The sequence below is a fragment of the Danaus plexippus genome, chromosome 17 (assembly GCF_018135715.1).
Source record: "Danaus plexippus chromosome 17, MEX_DaPlex, whole genome shotgun sequence".
Classification (NCBI taxonomy): domain Eukaryota; kingdom Metazoa; phylum Arthropoda; class Insecta; order Lepidoptera; family Nymphalidae; genus Danaus; species Danaus plexippus.
In genome coordinates, this window is record NC_083548.1 from 5,420,143 (window position 1) to 5,446,943 (window position 26,801).

The 26,801-nt window shown below is 29.2% G+C and overlaps 3 protein-coding genes and 1 long non-coding RNA gene across 4 annotated transcripts; 2 read left to right on the forward strand and 2 right to left on the reverse strand.

The window, feature by feature from the left end:
- Nucleotides 1-2,817: 2,817 nt before the first annotated feature.
- Nucleotides 2,818-4,467, reverse strand: LOC116771351 (uncharacterized). Its single transcript, XM_032663185.2, has 4 exons — nucleotides 4,368-4,467; nucleotides 3,984-4,034; nucleotides 3,377-3,531; nucleotides 2,818-2,984 (listed from the first exon to the last, which is right to left on the reverse strand). The coding sequence occupies exons 1-4, from the start codon at nucleotides 4,423-4,425 to the stop codon at nucleotides 2,928-2,930; spliced, it is 321 nt and encodes a 106-aa protein (XP_032519076.1). The 5' UTR covers nucleotides 4,426-4,467; the 3' UTR covers nucleotides 2,818-2,927.
- Nucleotides 4,468-7,783: 3,316 nt separating this feature from the next.
- Nucleotides 7,784-10,638, forward strand: LOC133319333 (uncharacterized). Its single transcript, XM_061523318.1, has 3 exons — nucleotides 7,784-7,862; nucleotides 7,975-8,054; nucleotides 9,879-10,638. The coding sequence occupies exons 1-3, from the start codon at nucleotides 7,790-7,792 to the stop codon at nucleotides 10,068-10,070; spliced, it is 345 nt and encodes a 114-aa protein (XP_061379302.1). The 5' UTR covers nucleotides 7,784-7,789; the 3' UTR covers nucleotides 10,071-10,638.
- A 5,269-nt stretch (nucleotides 10,639-15,907) lies between these two features.
- Nucleotides 15,908-18,265, reverse strand: LOC116771484 (uncharacterized). Its single transcript, XM_032663327.2, has 3 exons — nucleotides 18,178-18,265; nucleotides 17,113-17,181; nucleotides 15,908-16,128 (listed from the first exon to the last, which is right to left on the reverse strand). The coding sequence occupies exons 1-3, from the start codon at nucleotides 18,248-18,250 to the stop codon at nucleotides 15,908-15,910; spliced, it is 363 nt and encodes a 120-aa protein (XP_032519218.2). The 5' UTR covers nucleotides 18,251-18,265.
- Nucleotides 18,266-22,810: 4,545 nt separating this feature from the next.
- Nucleotides 22,811-24,715, forward strand: LOC133319336 (uncharacterized). Its single transcript, XR_009752982.1, has 2 exons — nucleotides 22,811-23,926; nucleotides 24,421-24,715. It is a non-coding gene; the product is annotated as an uncharacterized LOC133319336 (long non-coding RNA).
- The last annotated feature ends 2,086 nt before the right edge of the window (nucleotides 24,716-26,801 follow it).

A 26,801-nucleotide genomic window follows, 5' to 3' on the forward strand; every position in this document is an offset into this window, starting at 1 on the left:
CCGATCGCAGATTGCCTCATTTACAGTAAACAGAGATACCAAATAAAAAAGAATGAGATTTGCAAATAAAAGTAAAACGTATACAATATTTCGGTCACGAATAATAAAAGATAAATAGAAGCTGAAGCTGAAAATGAAAATTAGTAGTCAACAAGTCGTACACCCAAATAAATTGAGTGTACGACTTTAGAAGTACTAGTGTTACTGAGTAATAAGTTAGGATTGTAAAAGGAAGTCTAAAAAAAAATTATACACCTACATTATAGGTTATTTTGTTAAAATTAAAAAGAAATGGTGTCCAAAGAAGTGTAATTTTTTAATAAAAAATGCATCAAAATGAAATAATATACACAGTTTGAAAACCACCTTCAAAGTTTGAAAAAAGAACAAGATTCTTAATATCAGCGGTTAAAAGGAACGCTTTTATTTAGAAGCTACCATGAGGCATTTTTATATTAAGCTCGTTGGTTAAACGTATCTGAAAAGAACAAATGATTATATATTTATTAGCTTTTTCGAGATCTTTCTTGCCTTACACTTGCATGTTAGCATGGAAATCGTGAGCCGTATCTGATAGTTATAAAGACTAACATCTTCAGTCTTAATAGAAAAGTCTTCTTTACGTTACTTTTATGAAGCATGTGTAGTATAGCACTTTATTACCCTTTATGCCAGTGAACACGTAATATATTTTAATTTTTAATTTATATGTGAACAACTTACGAGAGATAACGAGAATAGAAGATGAATACACCCGCAAGTGTATCTTAATTAATTCCAGTGCATACAAAGGATTTGTGATTTTAATAGGAAAAAAAAATACTAATTTGTATTATGAAAATTATTAAAAAAATAACTAAATAACAAAAGTACATGCGTAAGTATGTTTTACAAAGAATAGAAATAATAAAATAACAATGAAATATCTTAATTAGGAAAGAATCGATATCATAATAATAATAAACACTCCTTAATACATGAAAATCTGGTCCCTAAAGAACCAGTTACAAGTTGCTTTATGGAATCACATAGAAATATAGTAGATAAGTTGGTCACTGTAGTTCCCTACAGGTATTAGTTACATTTGACCTCATTATCAACACGAAGAACTTGACCTGTCAGAATCTTATACAAATAAATTGACTTTATGTTTACGTCTTACGTATGTACTAAAAAAGAATGAAATCCTTGTTACGGCGAAAGTAATTTGACCTTATACTTTTTCATGAAGACGAGGGAAGGACGAATAAAATAGGTCTATTTTTCCTTGTCACCTAAAGAGTGATGAATGGATTCCGGAAAGATTAGATATAATTAGGTAAAGGTAGTTGTAACGAAGTATTAATTATAAAATACGTTATAACTCTGAAAATCTCGACATGTTAACTGTTAAATCGTTTCATTTTTTAACAATTACAATTGATTCTACAAAACAAACGTTAATACAGAGGGATAGATTTAATATTGGAGTGATAAATAATTACTAAAGAAAGCACTGCTTCTGCCTTCAGACAATTTTTAACAGATGCGTCAATAAATATGTATTTATGTTAACTTTATACACCTAGGCCTATATGTGTCTATGTCTATAAATAAAAATCGAGAAATAGTATAAGAGAATTATTATGAATTTAAAATATAAGTTACTATAATAATTTTCATATGGAATTCTATTTTATATAAAAAGCAACAATTTAACACATAAAAATTAAGATAATCAATAAATTTAATTATTTTTTTTCAGGTTAATTATCAAATTTGACGTGCGTGGTGTAGTATTTTTTATTTACAATGATTGTCCGAGACGGATGGTGACGAAACTCCCTATTTGGAAATTTCATCCGGCATCAAACGGATTTAATTTACGGACGCTTCTGTTGTTTGATCGTATCGTTTGTTGAGTTAAAAAAACTTAAGATTCAACGAAATAAAATAAATGAAAAACGGCGATTTCCATACACTTTTCATTTATATTTAGTAAAATTATTGAGAGCGCCTAAACATTTTTAAATATCAAATGATAGTACAAATAATTATATATGTGTCTAAAGGAGCAACCTATGTACTATTGAAACAGATCACTTATAGTAATAAAAAAACTTTATAATCAAGACTTCATTGTTCTTATAAACTGTATATTTTCCTGCGCATGAAATTTAATAAAATCCTCGAAAACTAAAATCTAAACAAAGTACGGTCTTAACGCTATTTAATGAATGTAAAGAAATGCAGTGAGCATAAAGATTTACTAAGGTGAAAATTACTTCCTCTATCCGCAACGATTGTCACGGCTTTTTCTCATGAATTCTAGTGAGTTATTCGTACAAACCAACACTCGAGTCCCACATGAAGTTCGGAATTGTCAACATCATACTTTTGGTAGAACGAAAGAGTTATATGCAATAAAAGAAATCTGTCAGAATTTTGTATAGAAGCTTTAGAAAATAAATAAATATGAAGATACTTCCAAGCCTCCGATTTACTATATAAAATTTAAATTACTCGTGTAAAAAGATTATGTTAATGAAAAGAAAAGAAAAAATATATGGTGCAATGATTTCTAGGGACTTTGGAGCTACGTATTTTGATAATTTATAAAGGAATGTTCCAAATAATTCCAAATAACATGAATATGATAATATATTTTAATTATTTATGAACAAAAAAGAACTGTGCATATTGTAATGATAATATTTATCAAGAAATATCGTTGTATTTATTTTTACACTTTATTAATTCCAAATTATGAGGAAAATGTTTCATAAAGATATATATAAATATATAATTCATATTATAAATAAATACATAATAGTCAAATAATCAAGAAGATATTATATATTTGGAGAAAAAACACTAAAGAATAAGGCAAAGACTACATTATTCTTATTAAAACCAAGATAATAACCTATTGAGATGACAGAAAAAGGTTAAATCGATCGTTTGTGTGTTCTGTGCCGTGATCTGTAGTTATGAGGCTGAAAATGCTGAAATGAAATATTGGTCTTATTTAAATTTTTGTATACAGTCACAAGGTTTCATAATAACTTATAAGCACAACTTTTATGCTCAATAATCATAACATGCAAATATAATCGATCAAAAAAATTGTTTGTCGAAAGCAAAAACATATTTTAATAAAATATATGCAGCCCTTAAACATTCGATAACTCTGGTAATTCGGTAATACATCACATATTCTGTTTAAGACATATGTGGTTTACAAAAAAAAAACTTTTATTTATAAATCTTACGCTTTTATAAGCATAGCATCAACATTCATAGCATATTCAGATTTTATATTATAAATAAAATACGCAAAATAATAACTTTACCACACGGAATAATTTAAAACACATTAGTAAAATATGGAGGTCACCTCATTTACATCAGTGATGGCTTCATTAGCATTAGGGTCGGGTAGTAAGATGTTTGTTTTAAATCTGCTGGTGTCCAATGACTGCGGCCAATCTAAATTATTGACATCACCGGATTCATTATCTCTTTCTCGGTTATTCAATCTACGACTACGACCTGTAATATTATGGTTAAAATCATTTTCATAAGGTTATGTATATTGGAATTGTCGCCATGTCAAAAATGTTAGCATTCTCAAAAGATCCATACAAACCATTGCCAAATCTTAACATTGTCATATAATTGTACTTTAAAGTGAATTCCACGTTTGTTTTATTTTTAAATTTACAATTAAGACTGTATATAAATGTTATTAGATAATAAATAAGAAATGTTAATTTCAAGATATTGCAGTTACGTCAAAAGAAAACAACTTATAAGTTTATCCAATGATAAAAATCCACGATAACCATTGAATAGTAACTAAGTGAAAATGTTACATTTAAAAAGATATTTAAGTGAAATAATTTGTTGTTTAAGCTTTTATACACTTTTAATTCTGCAACTTCGAAAGAAAAATTGTAAATTAGAAAGAAGAATTACACCTTAATATGAAAAGATTAACTCACTAAACGAAATTCCTGGATTGAAACTACCACTTAAATTAAAACTTCCCGCATCTGAAAACATTTACAAAAATTTTAAAAGTACCAGATAAATGAAAATGAGAGCGATAAATTAACAAAATAAATGGGAAAAGATTAATCTTATCAGACGAAACGTCGACATTGTTTAAAATATTAATGTTCAGAAGGAGACAATAAGAAGACGGGAGTCAAAGTGCTTTATATATTAAGGCTTACCAAAATGTGACTTTCAAATAAATGAACAATTAAAAAATTTATACTTAAGATATTTTATATTTTGTATTCCTCCGTTAAAAATAAATAAAGCATATTTGATCCGTGAAAAGTTATCTCAAATCGATTATTAACAATAAATTAGAATCTTACCAACTTCCATATTTATCTCAAAAATCAAAGCAAGGATCAAAGTTGTATATATCTTCATCGTGCCTGAACTAGGATAAATATTTTTCTTCACTCATTTTTATACTATACATAATGACAGCTGGTTATAATTTTAAATAATGTTTTTAATAACTCCTTATCAGGATACTTACTAGCATATATAACAATATAGGTAATAGAAAATAAATTATTACTCTGCATTATTTTCCTCGTATCTATGTTATTACTATGAACATAATGCCTGTCGATGAAAGTCAAAACTAGTTATACATTTTTCGTCATACATTTTGTAAATCCCAACGGTAAACAATTATAAAACCATGAAAACTACAATATACTACGTAATCTAAATAGTTTTTGATCATAATTAAATTCAAAACCCGACGGAGTAAGTACCTATTTCTCTTCTATTTCGGATAGATGTGTGTGTAGATGGTTCTGCTATTTGTAACCTATTTGGAAAATATTTTGCTGAATTCTATGAATTGGACAATGACATGGTTCTCTCGGCAAACAATTTAGGTAGAGAATACTTCTGGAGTGTAAACCATAACTTCAGTTAGCTTTTATACATCAAGTTAGATATCCCAAAAAATCTGATAAATTAAAACATCTTGATACTTAGAACGGTTCAAGATTGGATAATATTCTGCCGATATTCTTTACCTCATATGCATCTTGCCTTGCAACACCCTTCTGTTTGTATACATTGAGTCAATTATCCCGGAAACATTACCTCAAAGGTGGAAACAGTCAAAAACTAATCCCGTACATAAATCTGAAATCATTAATCTGGCCCAGAACTACCGGCCAATTATCATGAAACCCATTTACGCTAAGGATTTAAAAGCTATATCTTATCCTTTATCAAAGAAATACTTTAAAAAAAATACTCCTAATATTAACACGGCTTCAGTCCCTTACGATCTTCCAGTGTTAATTTTGTGTCATATACTGAATTCGTTTTAGATCATACAAACTCTGGAAAAACTGGAGTGAATGATGTATATACTGACTCCAGTGAAAATTTAGAACGGGTCTGCCTAATATTATTAATTAAAATATTGTCCTATTGTTGAGACAGTCTTTGAGTTAGAATTAATCTTATCTGAATGAAGGAATTTTCTTTATTGCTGTTAAAGGGTCTGAAACCATGTTTTGCGCCATTGCACCATTCGGAGTACCATAAAGTTGAATAAGTTTGGGACCATATCCTTTTAACATCTTCATGAATGACGTAGTCGTCTGTTTTCAGCATTGGATTTAAAACCTTTTCACAAATGACCAAAAACATGCTAGGGCCACGAGAACATTGGATTCCATACATTTTCTCCAAAATTGATTTAGTCAGACGGAATAAGTTAAGAGAAACAATATCAACTTAAATACTAAGAAATTTTTCTATATTAAATTTACAAAAAAGTTTATACAGGATGTTCTCATTACCATTTAAGTAACATTATACAAAAAGTGACAAATGTTTATATTTCAGTATTTTCTACAAAACAATAAAATATAATAGGTTATAAAATACACAGTAGAGTAGTTAGTCAAGTGAATGTGGATCAACCGTTTTAATATGACTTTGTACTCTGTAGCAGAAACATTACTTAGAGATAACGCCACCTTCACGAGGACTAGAAACGATAAGACGGTATTTGCGGTGACATTTCCTATAAAAAAACCATAGAAATATTATATAATTTATTTTTGAATGGTTGTCCAAAAACGTATTAGTTTATGAGGAACATATTTAAAAAAGGAATATGGGCCTATTATTACTTAATCTTAGACAACGGTAACAAACCATTATCCCATTATTATAGCCGAATAAGAACTTTATAGTACAAAACTCGTGTTAAACACCAAATGCTGAGCCAGAATCATTTGTGGGAATTGAAAATGGGTTTCATATATATTCAGTTTGGAGTCAATCGCTGTTTCACAAACACCTCGTTAGTATGTAGTTAGTAATAAGAGTTAATTATATATTTAGCCAGGAGTTAATTAAATTGGACTTAAATTATTAAATGTGACTTAAAGGCATCCCTTTAAAAAGTAATTAGTTATAAGTTTTAATTGTTATTTAAAAATAGTTTTATAATATTTTTTTTTTTGCATCGTAATCGTAATTAATAATCACAACAATAATATATAGTGACTTATATTGTAATAAAATTATTGTAACATTTTTTTTTATTTGTAAGACATTTTTAATTATATGGGAAATATGGTAATTCAACAAAAGCAATTAAATTTCATATACTCAAGTTTATATATACGATAAAAAGGAAATTAAATTGAGTGCATCTTATTTTTTTATAATTTTGTTTTTTTTTTCAACGTACACCATGAATTCAGTATCAAATAAATTTTTCTACATTTTTTGGAGCTTCTTTGACTAATGTGCTACCTATACTTGTATTTAAATATCTGTAAAGACATCGTACTAACCTAATTATTTATTGTCTGTTCTCCTTTTATAATATTCAAAGATTAAAAATGCATATTAATAAAAAATTCAATTTATCCGATAATAATTTAGTGGGTTTTTTACGTTTTTGCAACCTGTTTTTCGTTATCATTAATTATTTGGCGACGAATAATAAATTTTTCAGATAATGTTTAAATATTAAACAATTATTGGCTTTTCATAACACAACGGAACTGATTTAAATATATTGTAAGATTTTTTTACGTAAATTGAGCTTAAACCAATTTATAATATGCGTTTGTTAAAAATCGGATGATGCTTGAATTTTTAGAAGATTCGACTCAACTTATAAAGATAAAAAGAATTTTTAAACTTTTTATTCGATTATGGATTATAAAAAAGCAAGATTATGTTAGCAATGGCCAACAAAATTCACGATTTTGTTGTATCATAAAACTATTTGGTATATTATACTTTTTCTAATAATACCTTATAATTCTAATTTTATTGAAATAATTCACAAATAACAATTTCGAGTCTTTTTCATTTATTTAAATTCTATTAAGATAATAATGCATTATTTAACATTAACTTAATTATACGAGTTAAAATCGCGACTATAAAAAGAAGTTTATGTCTAAAAATTCTCGCATTAGTCACTAATTTGCACATGAAATATGATGCATTTTCTTTTAATATATATGCTAAATTTTTATAAAATTTTAAAAGACTATGTTAAAATGGCAACATTAATGGTCGCTCCTAAATATTTACGACTACATCCTGTGCGTGCCTGGCCGCGTTTCAAAACTGCGTTCAGTGTAAGTTAAACTTTATATCCAGCAATAACCTGCTAAGTAACAACTTAAATTTTAACGATTCCGACGTATCATTGTTATCAAGTATTGTAGTATAAAATGAATGTTGGAATAAGTTTCACCATATCGTGTTTGGTAATCCTCTCCACACCATGTCTCGATTCGGGGTGTTTGTTTTTTTTATTCTTTTCGTTACTGCATCCTGTTTACCCGAAAATGAAAGTGGTTGGTTAAATAAAACTTCTACGGCTTGAATCGGAAAGAAATGACATGCTTGTCGTTAAGATTACTTTTTTTGTAATGTTTTATAGGAACTAATATTATTTAATTATTTCAGATCCGAAATCCGCTTCACCTTTTTTCCTTGTCAATAGACTGTGTTCACCCTCCTATATAAACAACGTCCAGCTAAAACAGGTATAGTAGATATAGAAATTTTATTTTAAAGTTTCAACTTAATGTGTTCATTAGATATGCAACTACAATAAGTAAATTAACTAATCATTTTATTTAAATTCCTTCAGAAATAATCCTTTTGTATCTTAAAAATACCATAGAAGCATATTATCACATAATATTCGTATTTTTTTAACTATATCAAAAATAAATCCATGTGAGTATATTTGCCAACGAATTAAGCGATAAGTTTCCGAACGCTTTATATTATATTTCTCTGTTCTTCAGAACATTCATTTTTGATATCTCTAAAGCTGTCATAATAAAAGTTTACAATTTCAAAAAGTTTGACAGCCAAATCTGTTGTTTGGCGTTTCACCAAAAGTTGTCACTGAATATAATGTCATCTCAAGTCATCCCCATTTTCTACTAAATACGTTTTGTCTGAATTTACGACTTCTTAATGTACGAATATTTTTAAATTGAGAGGAAGAATTTAAATTTATAGCTCTTCAAGAATAATTCTTGGCGTACAGTCTACAAACATTATAAGTTTGTAAGTTTATGGGGATACGTACGTATTGATGTTTCTTGGTGCAAAAACTACTTTACAGATATTTATGACATCTTATTATTGCTTATGTAATATTGTTTAGACATTAAAATAAGAATTAGGCTCTAAATTATTTTTTTCCGAGAATCATGACATTACAGTTGTTATTTGAATGAAGTCAAATGACACAGTACATTAATGTGCACGTCTTTGCACAGACGAAGGCCACATTTAAAACAACCAACCAACCAGTACACACATTTTGCTGGCAGACGAAGTCATGAGCAAAAACTAGTATAATTAAAAATGAGACAGTTTATAAGAATAGACTAATGTCTGTCGCTATTTCATGAAAAGGCTACTAAACAGATTTTCATGAAACTATACAGTTAGATTGTTAAGACACAAGAACAGCATATAGCCAATAATGTATTACAACGTTTAGTTCCTGCGGAATCACATCATAGAAGTTGTATGATATATGTAGTCACTTGACACATAAAAGAAGTCTTTGAAAATTGGTTATCATATGTTTTCTAGTAGCACAATTTATAGTCCCCAAATTCGTCTACATGGACGAAGTCGCGGACAAAAATTTATACTAGTACAAAAATACTAACAAAAAACTTAATTGCTTACTATTATATTGTAAATATTAATAGTAATTTTGTAATTACTATGAACGTATATAATAACGTATTTAGTAAAACCTTTTTATTTCAAAATGAAGTTATTAGAATTTCAGACTATTTACAATCATATATATGTTTGCCTGAAATAAATCTTAGGCCCCATTATTACCACTCGGCTAGGCTTGTAACTCCTTTTTTACGACATTCAGTGAACCTATACTTTATAAAACATCGTTAATGCTTTTACTTCGTACGTTTTATTTGCCTATTCAAAATGTGAAAGATTAGATAGAAATGTTTAAAAATTCTAACGATATTTAGACCAACTTAAAAAAACTTTATTATCAATAGGACAACAATGATGTGACTATATAATCGCAGTCACAAAATAATATCATAAAATGATTATGTATATGTTGAAATTTTATACTAGCTAACCGCAAACTTAAACAAGCTGCAGAAATAAAATGTTCCTATTTTATTTTTTAGTATTACTTTTAATATTTTTTATAGAAAATAGCAACATTTTCATTTTCAGCAGCAACATTTTGGAAAGTCCAAAGAAGAGGTTATAGATCAGATTTCAGTATTTCTAATGAAAATTTTAATAAACTAATAACGTGTATATTTTAAAATAATTTTATTCAATGTTTTCAACAGCTCATTTGTCTTGTCTGCAAAATATTTGATCCGTCTTGTTCGGAAACCGCCACTACTACCACAGAGGGACAAACTGCTTCTATAACTTCTAGTACTTCTTCGATTATTTCTACTACAACTCCAGAACAAAAAATAGAAACAACAACAATAAAACAAACTACTAAAGAGGAACAAGCCGAGACAGAAGAATAATGAAAGAAGAAAAATATATAAATTTATTCGAAAATTCATAAAATATATTTTAACAAATGATGTTAAGAAAAATAGTTTTTTGGTACTTTAGATATTTTATATAATATACAAAAAATATATATTTGTAATAGCTTAACGGTTATGGTTATGGTTTAAAAAATATGTCTTGCAACGCGAAAAGGGTCGTATCAACTTTTTTTTTTTTGATGAGACTTAATTCAAAGATTCTGAATTTAGGAAAACTAAACATTTAATATGATGGAGGCGAATCAGTCTTCAGTCAGTTAAAAAAAATGATATATACTTCATATCTCACAATAGTTTTTTGTGGTAGCAATAACGACCATGATAAAAATCCAAATCTATTTAATATGAAACATATCAGTGTAAGACACTTTTAGGGTAGAGATTTATAGTTAGATAGTTTGTGAATTACAGCCAAAAAGATTTTTTTTAAAAGACATTTAGACTAATATTTTACTACCATAATGCTATTGTCCCCCAGAAAAACTAATCTGAACCGTGTGATTATCTAATCTGACAACAATGTGAGAAAAAATAAAGAAACATAATTTTAAATATATATTTTAATTGTGCTTTTCTCTATTTATTGATAATTCCCATACTCTATATATTTTATTTGTATTTAAGAATTACGCGTTTATACCATTATCATTTTAAAAGGTGGTAGAGCTTAGCTGTTATCATGTTACTACAGCTCAAACATGGGCTGGCTCGACCGGGGAAGTACCACCCTCTCATGTAAAATCGGCGTAAAGTAGTCTTTAATGGCAGCGTTTTGTCCGATGCGTGAGAGAGCCGTTTGCCCTTTACCTGTTCCCAACATTTCCTGCCATCTCCATATTCTCTCACTTTTCTCCTTACTGATTAATCAAAGCTGGCAACGCATCCACAACATTTCTTATGTTGCAGATGTCCATGGGCCACGGTGACTTATGTTCATCAAGTAGGCCGTGTGTCCATATGCCCCCATTCTTATAAAAAAATCGTCACTATCTTTATCAGCATCAGAAGAGTGATATGCCATGGCATTAGAAAAAAAAATTACCAATATTTTTTGACTAGACCATCAATATTTTGGGCAAGTTGCGTTTCACTGTAAAGCACTTGAACATCCGAGAAAAAATCGAAGACTAACGCAGAACTTGTAAGGTTTCAAACTTGGGTATGACTTTTAAGTCAGTTAAGTGATCATTAGCTTAAAATAAGTTTCGCGTAGTAAAACTAAATGCGGAGCGTTGCCAGTTTTTAATTTATAACTTTAAGAAGTTTATATTATCATGTAGGTATATATAAACTCAATTTGTGGTAATGACGATGAAATATCGTGGTAAAGATATGTGTTATGTATTATATTTGTTCTATATAGTAACTTCCTTCTATATAATATTTCTTTGGATGACGTTAACTTCAGTTTTATTATACTATTATATTTTATTTACATTTTAAAAAAATGTATTTTAAACTTATCTTTCTTGATATTGAATGACTGGTAACATAACGTATGAAACGACTTTAATTGTTTTGGTTTAGGTAACCCAATAGGTAGGTGTGCACCTTAAATAAAATGTACCATTACGTCCTATAGCCAATTTAATACATCAACATGTAAACTGACTCAACTAATTTCAAAGCAATTGCCTCTCCCCTACGGACTTCCAAAATTAATATATCAAGGAATAGAAAGCCCTGGCAGTTCTTGAGAAACATCAAAATTTTACATATTAAGAAAATATGGTACGGTATTATTTAATTACTTTTCCGGTTACTCAACCAAAGCTAACCAAGACTAACAGCAACAGACAAATCAAAAATAGTCTTTATCTACTAAAATGTCTGTTAACTAAATTGGCGACTGAAACGACAGAGGAAGGAAGTCAATTATAGACACCAGTTCTTTTACAAAACATAAACATGTCTGACTGTTGCGTGTATATGGGACAAATAAAGATTTGCAAAATTAGTAGTTAGAGAGTATATTTCGGACATGAAAAATAGACTAGCATCAAAGTCAGCAGTGTAAACAAAGAGTAAACTAGATAAATCATTGTTTTAACAAAAACATCCGTCGAAAAGTCGGATTAAAAATTACTTTCTAAATATACAAGAGTTATATTAGAGAATAAAGTTTTATTGAAGCCTCCATTTCTAATATTAGATAAAAAAAAATAACATTTTCAGTCTTAAGTCAAATTTTTCTCAACAGAATCAACTACATATTTATGGTTATTTAATACGCTTATAACAGAAGTTATTTATTTTGAAAAAAAAGGATTTATATTTTTTTTATATTTTTTCCTAATTCATGTTATTTTTGTCATACTATATTTTAATACTATTTAAGTTTAAATATTAAATCGTATTTCGCTTCTCGCTTCCGAAGTCAGGCGAGTGTAACCGTACCTTTAACTTTGTCTTTTGATTTATATTCGAACTTGAATGGAATACAGATGTGTCCTTAGCGAGTCTTAAATAACATTTTATAAAATTTTCTGTCCTTATAGTTAAAAATAACTCTAACAACCTGTTTGACATGATATCTGTAAAGTCAAAAGTTTTAGTTAATAAAGTATAAATACATTAGTGCAGTGCTAATAAAGAGGTCAGACGGAACTAGAAATATATTTTTAAAATTATAACTAGAAATATATTTTAAAGATATAAAACTTTACAATGTCCGCAAACATGCTAGTCAGAAAAGATATGAACAAAAATGTGTAAACGTCGCTGGAAAGAATTCAGGGTCCTAATAACTGATAAACCTTAGAATAACACCTAGGAATAGATGGAAAATTATAGTTATTAGACACATGGTTAGACTTAATTTATTATAATAAACAAGCAAAATACATTTATTAATTAAGAAAATATACGATGAATAAAGTAGATTTTATCCTGGCATCATCGGAAAATTCAATTCTAATTAAAATATCCAGCTACGAAGAGAGTTTGGCAAAACACATACACAGTGCAAGATAATAAATTTCACAACCCTCTGTAACAATGTAAGAATGCTTCAAAACCTTAGGGAATTTAATACTAGACGCTTTTTATATACTCTTTTAATATTCCTAGTATAAGATCTATTGAACAAATCAGGGGATCTGAATTTTTTATATTTTTAAAGTCTTTGTGTAATTTTTACAAGGTATTTTGATTATATTTTTTCTACTTTTTTAACATTAAAACATTTCCTGAGTCGTTTCATTTTGGTAAGCGAATATTTTCAGACATCAACAAAAAAGTATTTCTTATTAATATTCATAATAATATCATAATAATAATTCATAATAATATCAGTTATTTAATCTTTTACTTTTTAATATTTCCATTTTTCAACGTAAAAAGTGTATAGTCTTAAAGACACATTTGTCCAAATGACAATGTTTGAAAAACTTTTAGGCTTACTGTGATATATAAAATGGTATTTATACATAAATAAGGAACAGAGTGTAAATTTTTTCCAACAAATTCTGCAACCATCCGTTCATTACTTTTTTTTATTTATTTAAAATTATTGGTCAAAAAACATTAATGCCAATTAAAAATAACAAAATCATATTTAGATATTAACATATTGGTTTCAATTAATTATTCCTACGCCTAACATTTTTGAGCTTGAAACTAGAAAACAAAATCAGATTATATAGTTTTCTGATCGTCTAACCTTTATTATGGGCTTTGTAATTGGGCTTAGAGGGAAATGTATGAACTGTTTTGAAACACTAGGTAATGTCTAATTTATATCACTGTAACGTTATGGCAAATTACTTATTGTAGTTTTTAAATGGAAGAGAAACAAACATTCGTTTATGCTCACAAATTTTGCATTTATCATATCAGTAGGGTTTAATTGTGCGGATCAAATATGATCTGCTAAATTCGCGTTTGCTTCCGGGAAATCAGAAATTTTACCAAATTTAAATTTTCATACCAAGCATGTTACATGTTACATTTTAATTTTGAAATAGTTTCAGTTATAAAAATAAATATAAAGATTTAAACCTACCATTTATTTGTCGCAATGATGATGGAAGACGGAATATAAAATTAACCTTTCAGTGACTGCTATCAAGTAAAATATAACTTGCTATAAATACAACTGCACTAGTGAATTGAATGCAACATGAAATAATTAGGTTCTCTCAAATAACCAGTCCCACCATGTCTTGCTTTGATCTTAAGGACCAACAAACACAATTATTATCCTCAAAGTGTATTATTTGAGGAACATACGTTCCTTTGACTATGTAACACTTAACGTAACGATAAACACACACTTGGATATCAGTGATGTAAAACAAATGATTATTTAACGTTTGGTAGGGTTGAATATTGTAAGATTAAGTATTGTATGTTAAGAAATAGATATGATAAATTATCAATTGTTATCAGTAACCCAATATATTTATTTTATGTTAAATGGATTTCCTAATGAGCTGAATCTTTCATCTCAACTACTAATTGTAGCTGCGATGGGCTGTAACTATAAACTGCTTTTATTAAGGCTCACTAAATTGGTGTAATAATTCCTTGCGACAAAAGATTGGCTTGAAGTAGTTATTAAAACAAAGTTATTTAAAGAGTGTGAGTAATAGACTATCACTTTATAATAACTCTATCCCTAGAATCCCTTCTTTCCTCAATAGTAACGTTCTAAATATCATAACATTATCCAGGATTAAAATAACCCAGAGCATTCTCTTTCTAGACCAAAACGTGAACAAAGATATTTTTGCGATGCTAACTAAATAGATTATTACTTAATTCGGGACCTTACCATATCAAAAATAATAAATGAATTAAACTAAAATTTTAAGCACTTAAAATAAATATACCTTTACTCTCAATCGCTTGCTTGTGTTTTGATTGTACTTAAAAAACAACCTGCGTACTATCATTTGTAAATATATCCAGTGTTCCTATATTGTGTAACAAATATTATGCAGGACCTGTATTAACATAAAACTACCTGTTTTACAAGTTAACTAGTCCCGCTGGTTATAAAAAGTGAGAGTTGAAATATATCTTGTTTATCCTGCTTTTGTTATATAATAATTGTCAACATAAGATGAAAAAAATAAAGGAGTCAGATTTTAGTTTTAAGTTGTTGAATACTGTTACTGTATAAATATTTTGTTAATAGTAACGAAACACGGACGTTATATGGTTAAACTAATTTTATACATATAACATTTGGTTTCTAGCAACTTATTGAAGATATTTATGATTTGATAACAGAATAAGAACAAGAAGGTAACTTAAAATATCTTGAAGGATATTAAAAATGGCTCTTTGCTTAGAAGTTCAAACAAAGAAGGCAATTCGCTTGGAAAAACAAAAAAGTAAATCTTCTCCGTAAAAATCATTTCGAAATATTTAAACTTCATGTAGTTTAAAAGTTAAAATTAAAAATATATGAATGGAGATGAGTATTGGCTGTCTTTAATGACAATTTTATGCCAATAGACAGACGCATAGGCTGACCTACCACTCGTATATACAGAATATTATATTTAAAGTATAAAAACAGCTGATATTTTTCAACTTTAAAACTTAATTAGGTAAACAATGCAATGACGCATTTCTTCCCAAATCTCTTACTGATAGACCTCCACAGTTTATGCAGCTTAAGTCAAGAGAGAATTATCTCTCTGTGTATGAACACTATATTATTTTCCCCATTTCTAAATCCAACAATAATACGCATACATCGACCTGTTGCTAAGAACATGTTGAGACATTAAAATTTAAAAGAATATGAATCTCCGTGAAAAAAATGAAATAAGACACTGGTCTTATTAAGGTCAAGATTTTTAATATTTAACCGGATATTTGGAACATTTAGTCTTACAGACCATGCATATCCAAGTTGGTTCCTCCGTGGTCGTTGTGGGCGCTGGTGTGGTTGTCGTTGTTGTGGTCGTGGTTTTTGGCTTACAGAAATAGTACGGATCGAAGTGGTATGGTATTTCATGGTGGTAACTGTGGTGCTCAATGTATGGTGGATCATCCACGTAAATCAGGGACGACGCATCTGTAAACATTAACGACTCTATATCTAATATAAAATATTCATATCGGAATTATTTAAATAAAATATTAATATCTTTATATAAAGTAAATATTATTAATATCTCATAAAATAATGTTATAAATAGAGTTTATTATATTTAATAAGTTGTTCAATACATATTTCACGTATAATTACTTCATGTATCTTTGTTTTCCGGTTTCATAATGCCTAACTAAACCGAACTAAAGTGTTAACACATACTCTAATGTGAAGAGTCCCTTGTACCTGTTTCATTTCGATTATTATATAATTACTATAATCATAACAATTTATATTCATTCAACTGACAGTACAAGATATTTAAGGCGACAATCCATTCCCAGAAACCTAATGCAAAAAAAAGATAAACAAATCTCAAATGTGACAAATCACAGGATTCAGTATTTACAATAAAATACTCGGACTTCCTTAAAAAATATTCTCGTTCATGCCATTCCATTAAAGCCTCTTTATCCCTTGACTAACAGTCCTAAGGGCAAGGAAAATAATAACACAAAAGTTGGTAACGGAAAATTGGTTTTAGGCAATCCGCTTACAATAATCGACATCATGGAAAACTCATATTATATTATTTCTAACTTAAAATACTATTTTGATAAATAAATTTTAAAACTGCGGGCGAGAATACAAATAGCAATCTCATACTTTGTGCTGAGGCTTTAATTTTTAATAAAGCATTCTAAAACACAGTTGAAAGTTACTGTTATATTCCATTGTAGTAAAAGTTGTGTCAAAATTAAAAGAATCTCATCATGAAGCGTAAGTTCTTAGAACGTGTTCAATAAACACAACATTTTTCCCTTTAATTTTTATTTCATATTACTAAATACAAAATATGATAATGATATTCTGAGAAGACTTCGAATTATTATATTCATCACGGTCTGAGGTGTACCGAACCCATAAAAAATATAAAATTAATCAGATGTTGAAAATTGTACTTACCATCGTCTCGCCTCCGAGGTGAACAATATAATGGACATACTTTGATACAAAATAATAAGGGCTCCTTTTCTGAAAATTACAAATTAATAGTAATATATACTTATAAAAACACTAAGGATGTATAAATTCTGCGTGTAAGGGTTTCTCTGTAATAACAGTTAAAATAATTCCAACAGTTACAGGCTACCTACACTACTACATATACTCGTGTTTATGTACAGACAAAACTTAAAAAGTATAAAATATAAACTTTACGATTCATTAAATAAATTCCGCAATGAAATTATTGAAACAACTAATTAATGAAACTCTATCGACATTAAAGAGTAACTTTTAGTATGCGCACTATCAAACAGATCCTTATAAATTGTGACAATTCCATCCTCCGGCTAATAACTTGGGATTTTGTTCCGTGCGGTTTGAAAACAGCAAATAGTTTCTCTATTAAATGAAATTGTGCCACTAAGTTATTGTTATAATATATAAAATGCGTTTCGTAGTTTAATTATCTAAATGTAGTTTTATTGTAAAGAAAGGGAGACATGTTAAAATATTAATTTATTTAATTATATGAGATTTAATTAAGACACATACATTGATGAATTTACTTAGTAAGCCATTACAAGGAAGTAAAGTTTTAAATAATATTCATTGAGCAACTAACAGCTCTCCTTTTGATGATACAATTTTGGTATTCATATTTTTAATAAATGAATTAAAAAAAATATGAAATTGTTAATTTAATTTTACATGGCAAATAATCAGAATATATTGTAACAGCTCTAAAACAACGAAACAGATAATGAATGTCGTCAAAACCGATTTCAGTTTTAACATAATTAAAAATATACTACAAACTGAGTATTTAGCCCACAATGAAAAAAAAATCTTATATCATATACGAGAATGTTTCGGTCCCTAAGAGACGAGAATACCCATGTCCAAAACCTCTAGAACTTTTTCGTGTTTTATATAAGCATAACAAAAATACACCGTTTATAGTATATTTAAAAAAATGCACAACAACCTTTGGTCATAGATTTTGATATTATAACAAATAATTACCTCCATATAAGAAAAAAGCTCGCACTGACGTGAAAATCATGGTTAGCAGAACTATATAAAAATTACGGTACATCTTATTAAATTTTGTTACAACATACGCCATTCACTTGGAAATACTAACTTTTCTCGGTTCTCTACGCCGCGCTTTATACAAAGGCACTTGCTTAGTTATGTGCTTATTACGTGACAGCATAGCCACTGATGGCATTCGCAAAGTTATGAATGTAATTTTTTTTTTATTTATCTCGTTTGTACAAAATTAAATTTAGTACTCGTTCTAACAACTATTTCAGATCTTTTTGTCAGATTAAAAACAGTTTACCATTTAACACATATTTTTAAAACCTTATTGCTTTTTAAAGAATTAAAAATGCATTTTTTATGCACAAAATATTTTAAAATAGAACATTCAAACTGTCAATAAACAAAAGTGAACCACATAAAATCTAATAAATATAGAATGGTATGAAAATTAAATCACCAAAAGTTTATTACACTACATTATTATAATACAAACATATGACTATAATATTGTTTACGTAATAAAACCTGATTCTCTTAAACTGGGTAATATTGGTCAGAATTTATGCACTGACCACGACGTTCAAAACTTAATATGTCTGCGTTATATAATATTTAAGTTGCATTCAGTATTACGGTGCAAAAATTCTATGATTTTGTTATACATCAAAAGGACTCTTATCAGCTTTCTGCTTTCACTATATAAATTTATTACCATTGGTACATCATATATAATATCACAAAAATATTATAAAAAAATATATATTTTAAAACGAACTGACGGTTCAACACAAACGCTTTAGACCAATAGTAAATTGAAGAAATGAATCTTTAAATCCTGCCTTCTGACTCATTTATCTAAGCAACTGTTGGTAAACAATTACATATATATATTTTTTTTATTACCTAACAAACAAATGGTATTCACAAATCATCTAATAACAATTCATACCCTTACTTACTTTTTACTTACACTCGTAAACGTTTAGTTATCATTTAAAAAATATTACGAAAACACAATGTATTTCTTCAACCAGCTCAATAATGAAACCAGTAAAATTATAATGTTTAATACAATGTAAGTGTATGTCACTAAAACTGATCTTTAAATATGACGAAATAAAAGTATACTTCTATTTTTATTTATAATATAATATCAATAGTTTCTTTGTCGTGAAAAACTAGTTGAATGTCATTTAAATGAAACCAATATATTTCGGATATACTACGCGTGATCACGGTTGCTGAAAAGTAACCGAAACGTCGGGATTATGTAGTTTTTAAAATAATAAAATCCGCGTAGTATATCCGAAATATATTAGCTTCATTTAAATGAATAAAACTCGCGAAAATCTTAGATCTCATTAGTTGAATGTCAATACAGAAACAATTGAAAGATTTGATTTAAAAAATTTAACCTCAAATGGTCCGTAATAACAGCAAGTGCTAAATCTAAACGAAGTCAACCACAAAGTGCACTTTATAAAACCATTTATTTCAGCTCTCAATTCCAGTTAGATGGTATGAATGAAAGTATTGGACTGATTTACCATGTTACTCATGTAATATGAAATTGAAATGTTTTTCTCGATGTTGATATCTGATAACTTCGAAGATTTATTATCAAATTATTATAAATTTTCCTCTACTATTAAAATAACAATTTACAATCTATTGCACTAGTTTTAGAGATTCGGAAAGTATTATACAGGCAAAAATATTAAAAAGTAAGAGTTAATACTGCACATGATATAGCACCTTCTTTTTTATATTCCCTACTATTATTGTTTTGTTGATATTTTTTTATGACAAATGAAATCTTAACTTCGAGGTTAAATTCTTATATAATAATCTGGTTCCTATTAACAATAAGACGCGCAGCAATTTCTTTTGGTATATAAAGTTAAAATGTAACATTAAAGAGTCAGAGGCTATTGACATTATATCTCCTGTCAAAATCAAGATCTTCCGTGTCAGAATTAAAACAAGCCATAGTAAATACTGGTAAACGCAATAAAGAAATAAGCTAAAAGACTTATATATAATTTTTGTTATCATTATAAAGAAATTGTTCTTATGTAATTAATGTTAATTTTTACTAATAATTTATACAAATATAAAATATCGTATAGCCTTAAATCTGTCATTAAATAGAAATCTTAGTTAAAAGATTAAATATTCCCTGCCTTTAAGGCCTTTAATAGTTCTCAATTTCTCCGGAAGCTTAGTCCAGAAATGACTAGCGTTTTGTAAAATTTCTATAGAAATGTTTATCTGTAATAAATGTCTTAAATTATAGCCTCTCTGTCGAGCTGCGATGCCCCCTCATTCATATTAATTTGAATATTAACAAAGCAATAAATTAAATATGATTAATATAAATAATCCCACATATAAATGTTATAATTTAGACGGGATTGTATGAAAGGGGTACGGCTATATACAACTCCTTTACGAGAAAATTGCAAACAGACTTTTACGATATAATCTTGTATTAAAATTTATGTAGGTATATTGGAATACAAAAACTAGTACGAGACATCAAAAACTGATTCTTGAAGGTGCTGCTTTAAGTAGTAGTTTCAGTTTTTTACATATAAAAATAAATCATTATATGTAACCTAAAGTATGACATAACATTTCGAACAATCGGTATGAATGTGACAAATGATAGGAAATGGTGAGAGAAACTTACTATATTTGTTACTCACGTACTTCCTATTGTTAGTTCGTAGTGTTTCTATTTATGTGCTATTGTTATGAAGTGATATTTAATTTAACTGTGCTTTATATAAATTCAAAACGAAATACATATTTTATCGTTACATGACATTCAATTAGGATATAAAATGATTCGGGATTGTAATTTTTAGTTGTTTTCATAGCTTTGATAAAATACCAAAATATACTTAATTGCACACAATGTATTTTTTATACCAAAGGTTTTTTTTTATTATTTTTATTGCGACCTACTCTGTGCATTACCTTAAGTTATTAAATGTTTAAAAAATTAATCAACGTTTTATTTTGACCTTTCGATCGGTTAGTTTAATTGAATTACCCAAAAATTTATTTAAATGAAATGTTAAAGTATTTGAAAGCGTGTATATAAGTTTATTAATAAGGTCGAGCGACTACAAAGAGGATGCTCTTAATAAAAAATCGATAAATTAACTATTCGGACTTATTAAAAACAGGACTTCAAAATGGTTATTAAAGTAAAACTTCAGGAACAGGCCTTATTTATTTATATGTTACCAAAAACCATTTCATGTTATCCTCTACAGAAACTTTGATATTGAACAAAATTTTCATCTATCTAATATGTATATCCTGAATCCTTTCAATCAAACAATTTTCTTAATTATTTATTGATTAAATATAATACAGCCGAATGTAATTCGAGCCTTATTTATATGATAATAGCTATTAAGTGGAACTACTATGTTAACGAAATAAAACATTGTGAATAGATTTTCACTTGTTATACTGTTGTTATTGTGTCACTGAACGATCTCTCTAACACGTTTCAAGTATGTCATCTGTACTTAGTAATTTATGAAATAATTTTGGTAAAAGAAAACTAATTTAATTTACATTGCCTCTAATAAATAAATGATACATTTTTATGTCGTACTTTACATCAACATTTTGCGAATCAACCTTAATCACAAAATCCCATCTTAATTTTGAAACTATTACGTCATTCAACTATTTCATAAATATAATTATATAGCACTTCCAATTTAAAACTTAATGGTTTCACTCAGAACTAGACTTGCCGTATTAGGACTAACTTTCGTTGCATATTCTATTTATATACTACAAATCTCTTATTATTACATATATTACTCTCCTATTATTAAATTGCAAGTGCTATTTTCACATAATACCCGATATTTATTATAGTATTGGAGGTATTTTCCAATGAAATGTTCCAACTGTCAATACAATTTCAGACAGTATGTACAGACTGACACTTCACTAATGAGAAATTCGTTCACTCAGTATAATTCTTATTTTCCTCTTTTGTTTCCTTTCGCTGCAAGTACGGTTTGTCTGTGTGTCATTTAGATTTATTTACTGTTAGTTAAGACCTTAATATAAAACGTATTATGTAATATTTTATTTGCTATCAAAACAAATAACACAGAATAATTATATAAAGAACAAATTTAAATTTATAAAAACTAATAATATGTAAATAAGTCTCTGTCACCAAGCAACTTAATGTAATAAAACTTTGTTATCAATTAATATTAGGCCTTTGCCAGAGTGTATCTTTTCTAAAGTTTCTCGTTTAAAATTATAGTTTATAGTTAAAAAAAATTGCTTAATAAATATTTTATGTAATTACTTTTATATTAAAGTCGTCTCGCTTGATTTACGATTGAATAATTGACAGATCAAATTGTCCTTTTGTAGGTCACTAGCTACCGTTCTTTGATTTTGTCTTCATATCTTCTTCTATTCTAAAGTGATTAACTTTACATGAAATTAAAGATTTATTTATAAAAACTAGAATGAAAAATCGATATTAGTTAAAGAATCGAGTGTGTATTTCACTTCGCAAATTGTCATTTTATCTTCTTAACCTTTATATAGTATATATCGGCGCAAGCAGCTTCAATGACGGATGCAACATGGAAATAACTGGCACCAATTATTATAACACCTTATTGGTCGTCGTTACTATTGTTAAAAGTAAAACGAAATCAAAGAGAATAGAACTATGTTTGAATTCTGGTTTAAATATGACGTCTGGACGCACGACAGCGGACTGCAGAGTTCAGCGAGTGCGGAGCATAAAGAACCTTCGAGAAATACAAGAACATTTAGAAGAATTGAAGTTTCATTTTAAAATATCTGGAACTTACTGAAACAAGTGACATTAGAGACGTCAGCGAGGCTGGCGTCCTGTCTTTAAAACAATGAATTTATAATAAAATCCGATATCAGAAGTGGGATCGCTCCTGTGATCAGTTACTGCCGGTCTTAGTGTATTTGTAAATCCTGATCCAGCTCAAGAAAATAATCATCCGGAGAACTTGCGTAATGAAGAACGCTCCTCAGTTTTTCATGCAAATGATGTCAACAATGCAGAGCGTGACCGAACGTTTGCTACTAAAAAAAAAACAAGGGATACGATTAAAATTACTAACAAGATTTTTGATCCCGGTGATAGTGTGTGTGTTCGGGATTGATTCAAACGCATCTTTACGGCTGTAAATACGTACCAAATCAGTAACTACGACATTCGAATTAAAGCCTTTTAAAGGAGCGAGCTAGAAAGTGTGCAGACGATTGGTTAGTTGCAACATCTACACAAGAGGCATTACGTGAGACTATAGCTAACATTTGTTATTATCCTTTGAGCTAACCTCGTGTCCATGATGTATTCTGAAGAGAACCATGAGATTCTGTAGGGAAGGCTTGTGGTACCGTGACAAGACAATTATACACCACAGATCTGGAGAGCGTGACCTCTGAGCTAATCGCGTGTTACCCTTGAGCTAACCACGGGTCCTTGATGTATCCATAAGAGAACCATGAGATTCCGTAGGGATGCCTTGTGGAACCGTGAGAAGACAAGTCTACACCACAGATGTGGAAAGCGTACCTCTGAACTAATCGCGTGTTACTCTTGAGCTAACCACAGGTCCTTGCTGTATCCTTAAGAATACCATGAGATGACGTAGGGAGGCCTTGGGAAGACTTGAGTATAAAGGTACACTTTCGATCTATAAGAACTTGCATGATTTTAATATCAAACTACTGAGACCATTGCTTTATTTAAATACGACAATAGACATACTCTTCATAATAATACTTGCAACATGTCTGGTTAACACACGGCAGTGCCTCTACAAAATCGATGCTGTAATTCAAACGAAAGCATACTCGACTCCAAAATCCTGATCAAATACATCTATTGCGAATATAACTAATTTCTGTTCCTTTTCTGCTAACCGTGGTCATGCGTTTGAATCGTGATTCCGACGGGAATAAGGAGATCACGCCGAATTTTAATTTAATACCAACTGGTAAATGTACTCTTAAATAAAATGCAAGATCGCAGTGGTGCGTTATACAAGAATCAATTGCAAATGAAATCTCTGGGTGTAGAAAACAAATCGTAAACTATTTGCGTGGATTGAGATCGGACCTTACTATTTCAATGAATAGTTAAATAGTTATTAATGTAGAAATAATTTTCTATAGTTCCAGGTTTTGAAACGACTACTGATATATTAACCGGAGCAGATTTATTACGTGATAAGAATACATGTGGAAAATTTAGTATCCTTGCCGATGTTTTGCACATACGAACAAGTCAATTATGCTTTGACAGTTTAGATTACAATTCAACAATCAGTCCGTTTAAATCGAAGTAATGCACCAACACATTCAAAACAGGATGGTCGAGGCGGAGAGAAGATACAAAGCTAGGTTTTTGAGAGGTCGAGCTACGATTAAAAGATTCCAGAAGGGAGATATTGTAATAATAAAAATATAACCCCAGAAATCGGATATCCCTATATTTAAAATTTTGTGAACTATACAAAATCCAGAAAATAATTGAGAATGATTAATATCTTGTAAAGTGATTTTAGACCGTGGATGACTTCGAAATGTGGCACATGACCAGCTACGAATGTGGCACATGACCAGCTACGATGAGACTTCACAGCATCTGAGGGACGACACAGAATTACTAAGCAAGCAGTTAGGTGGACGGTTCGCCTACCTAATAGTTATCCGGTGAGCGTATTTCATTTTGTTCAAATTGCTTCATTCAAACGCATTACCATTAATCATTGCTAGCAATGTGATTGTCTAACACTCAGTTTGAGATATATTACTATAAAAGATGCATTTGGCGTGCGGATCCGAACCATAAAAAAAAAAAAAAATAATAAATAAAAAAAATAAAAAAAAAAAAATAAAAAAAATAATAAAATAATTAATAAAAAATAATATTGTAGACGGGTGGAAACGTCTTACGAAAAAAAAAAAAAAATTGTAATGGGTGGAGACGTCTTACGCCAAACAAAAAAAAAAAAAAAAAAAAACAATTATGTAGACGGGTGGAGACGTCTTACGCCAACAAAGAAAGAAAAAAAAAACAATTATGTAGACGGGTGGAGACGTCTTACGCCAAACAAAGAAAGAAAAAAAAAAAAAAAAAAAAAAAAAAAATTTTACATGGGTGGAGACGTCTTACGCCAAACAAAAAAAAAAAAAAACAATTATGTAGACGGGTGGAGACGTCTTACGCCAAACAAAGAAAGAAAAAAAAAATTTTACATGGGTGGAGACGTCTTACGCCAAACAAAGAAAGAAAAAAAAAAAAAAAAAAATTTTACATGGGTGGAGACGTCTTACGCCAAACAAATAAAAAAAAAAAAAAAAAAAAAATTAAAAAAATATTGTACACGGGTGGAGACGTCTTACGCCAAACAAATAAAAAAAAAAAAAAAAAAAAAAAAAAAATAAATAATGTTGTAGGCGGATGGAGACGTCCTATGACATATGTTATGAATGTTCGTGTGACGCCCCAAAGCCATAAGTAGATTAAATAATTGGACCTCATATTATGATTTCGTCTCACGATGAGTCGTAATAAACAACGTAACCCATACGACAACAACAAATTTGTTAACCATAACTATAACAATATAAAGTTATCTAGGTTTACTGTGGAAGTACCTAGACTACATAAGTATCTCTCTGTTATCACAGAAAACAATGCAGAGCACGCATCAGTATAACCGTATCGGCATGACTTCGGAAGATGAAGCATCAATTCTTGAACCTGGCCCATACTCTACGAGACCTGCAACGGGTACGAGAACATAACGAAAGCTAAGCAAGAGAGAACATATCACCAGGCAGGTGCAGAGCACGCACCGCCTGCCAGAATGGCCGTATCGGCGCAAGCAGCTTCAATGACGGATGCAACATGGAAATAACTGGCACCAATTATTATAACACCTTATTGGTCGTCGTTACTATTGTTAAAAGTAAAACGAAATCAAAGAGAATAGAACTATGTTTGAATTCTGGTTTAAATATGACGTCTGGACGCACGACAGCGGACTGCAGAGTTCAGCGAGTGCGGAGCATAAAGAACCTTCGAGAAATACAAGAACATTTAGAAGAATTGAAGTTTCATTTTAAAATATCTGGAACTTACTGAAACAAGTGACATTAGAGACGTCAGCGAGGCTGGCGTCCTGTCTTTAAAACAATGAATTTATAATAAAATCCGATATATATAATTTATAAACAGAATGCGTTTCAACTGTCTAAAAGTTCCAGTTGAATTCCTACTGTTTAGAGGTTGTAGATGTATTGAATACTAGAAAGGAGCATCATTTTAGGATGTTTAAGGATTACAATTTTTTATACATGACTCACAATATTATTTATTATTAGGTATTTAATTTATAAACGCTTTATTAAAACCAGAGTTTCATAGGTAGTAAAGCCTAGTAAGTCAAGTAACTACAGCTCGATCATGGGCTGGCTCGACCGGGGTAGTACCACCCTCTCACAGATGATCGACGTAAAGTAGTCATTAATGACTGCGTTTCGTCCGA

Coding starts and splice junctions, on each gene's coding strand:
- LOC133319333 (XM_061523318.1), top strand. CDS start 7,790: ATGTCTCGATTCGGGGTGTTTGTTTTTTTTATTCTTTTCGTTACTGCA. Junction 7,863..7,974: donor TTTACCCGAAAATGAAAGTG/GTTGGTTAAATA, acceptor TAATTATTTCAG/ATCCGAAATCCGCTTCACCT. Junction 8,055..9,878: donor ACAACGTCCAGCTAAAACAG/GTATAGTAGATA, acceptor TGTTTTCAACAG/CTCATTTGTCTTGTCTGCAA.
- LOC116771484 (XM_032663327.2), bottom strand. CDS start 18,250: ATGTACCGTAATTTTTATATAGTTCTGCTAACCATGATTTTCACGTCA. Junction 17,182..18,177: donor AGCTTTTTTCTTATATGGAG/GTAATTATTTGT, acceptor TGTAATTTTCAG/AAAAGGAGCCCTTATTATTT. Junction 16,129..17,112: donor ACCTCGGAGGCGAGACGATG/GTAAGTACAATT, acceptor TAATGTTTACAG/ATGCGTCGTCCCTGATTTAC.
- LOC116771351 (XM_032663185.2), bottom strand. CDS start 4,425: ATGAAGATATATACAACTTTGATCCTTGCTTTGATTTTTGAGATAAAT. Junction 3,532..3,983: donor CAATCCAGGAATTTCGTTTA/GTGAGTTAATCT, acceptor ATAATATTACAG/GTCGTAGTCGTAGATTGAAT. Junction 2,985..3,376: donor CCATCACTGATGTAAATGAG/GTGACCTCCATA, acceptor ATTTCATTTCAG/CATTTTCAGCCTCATAACTA.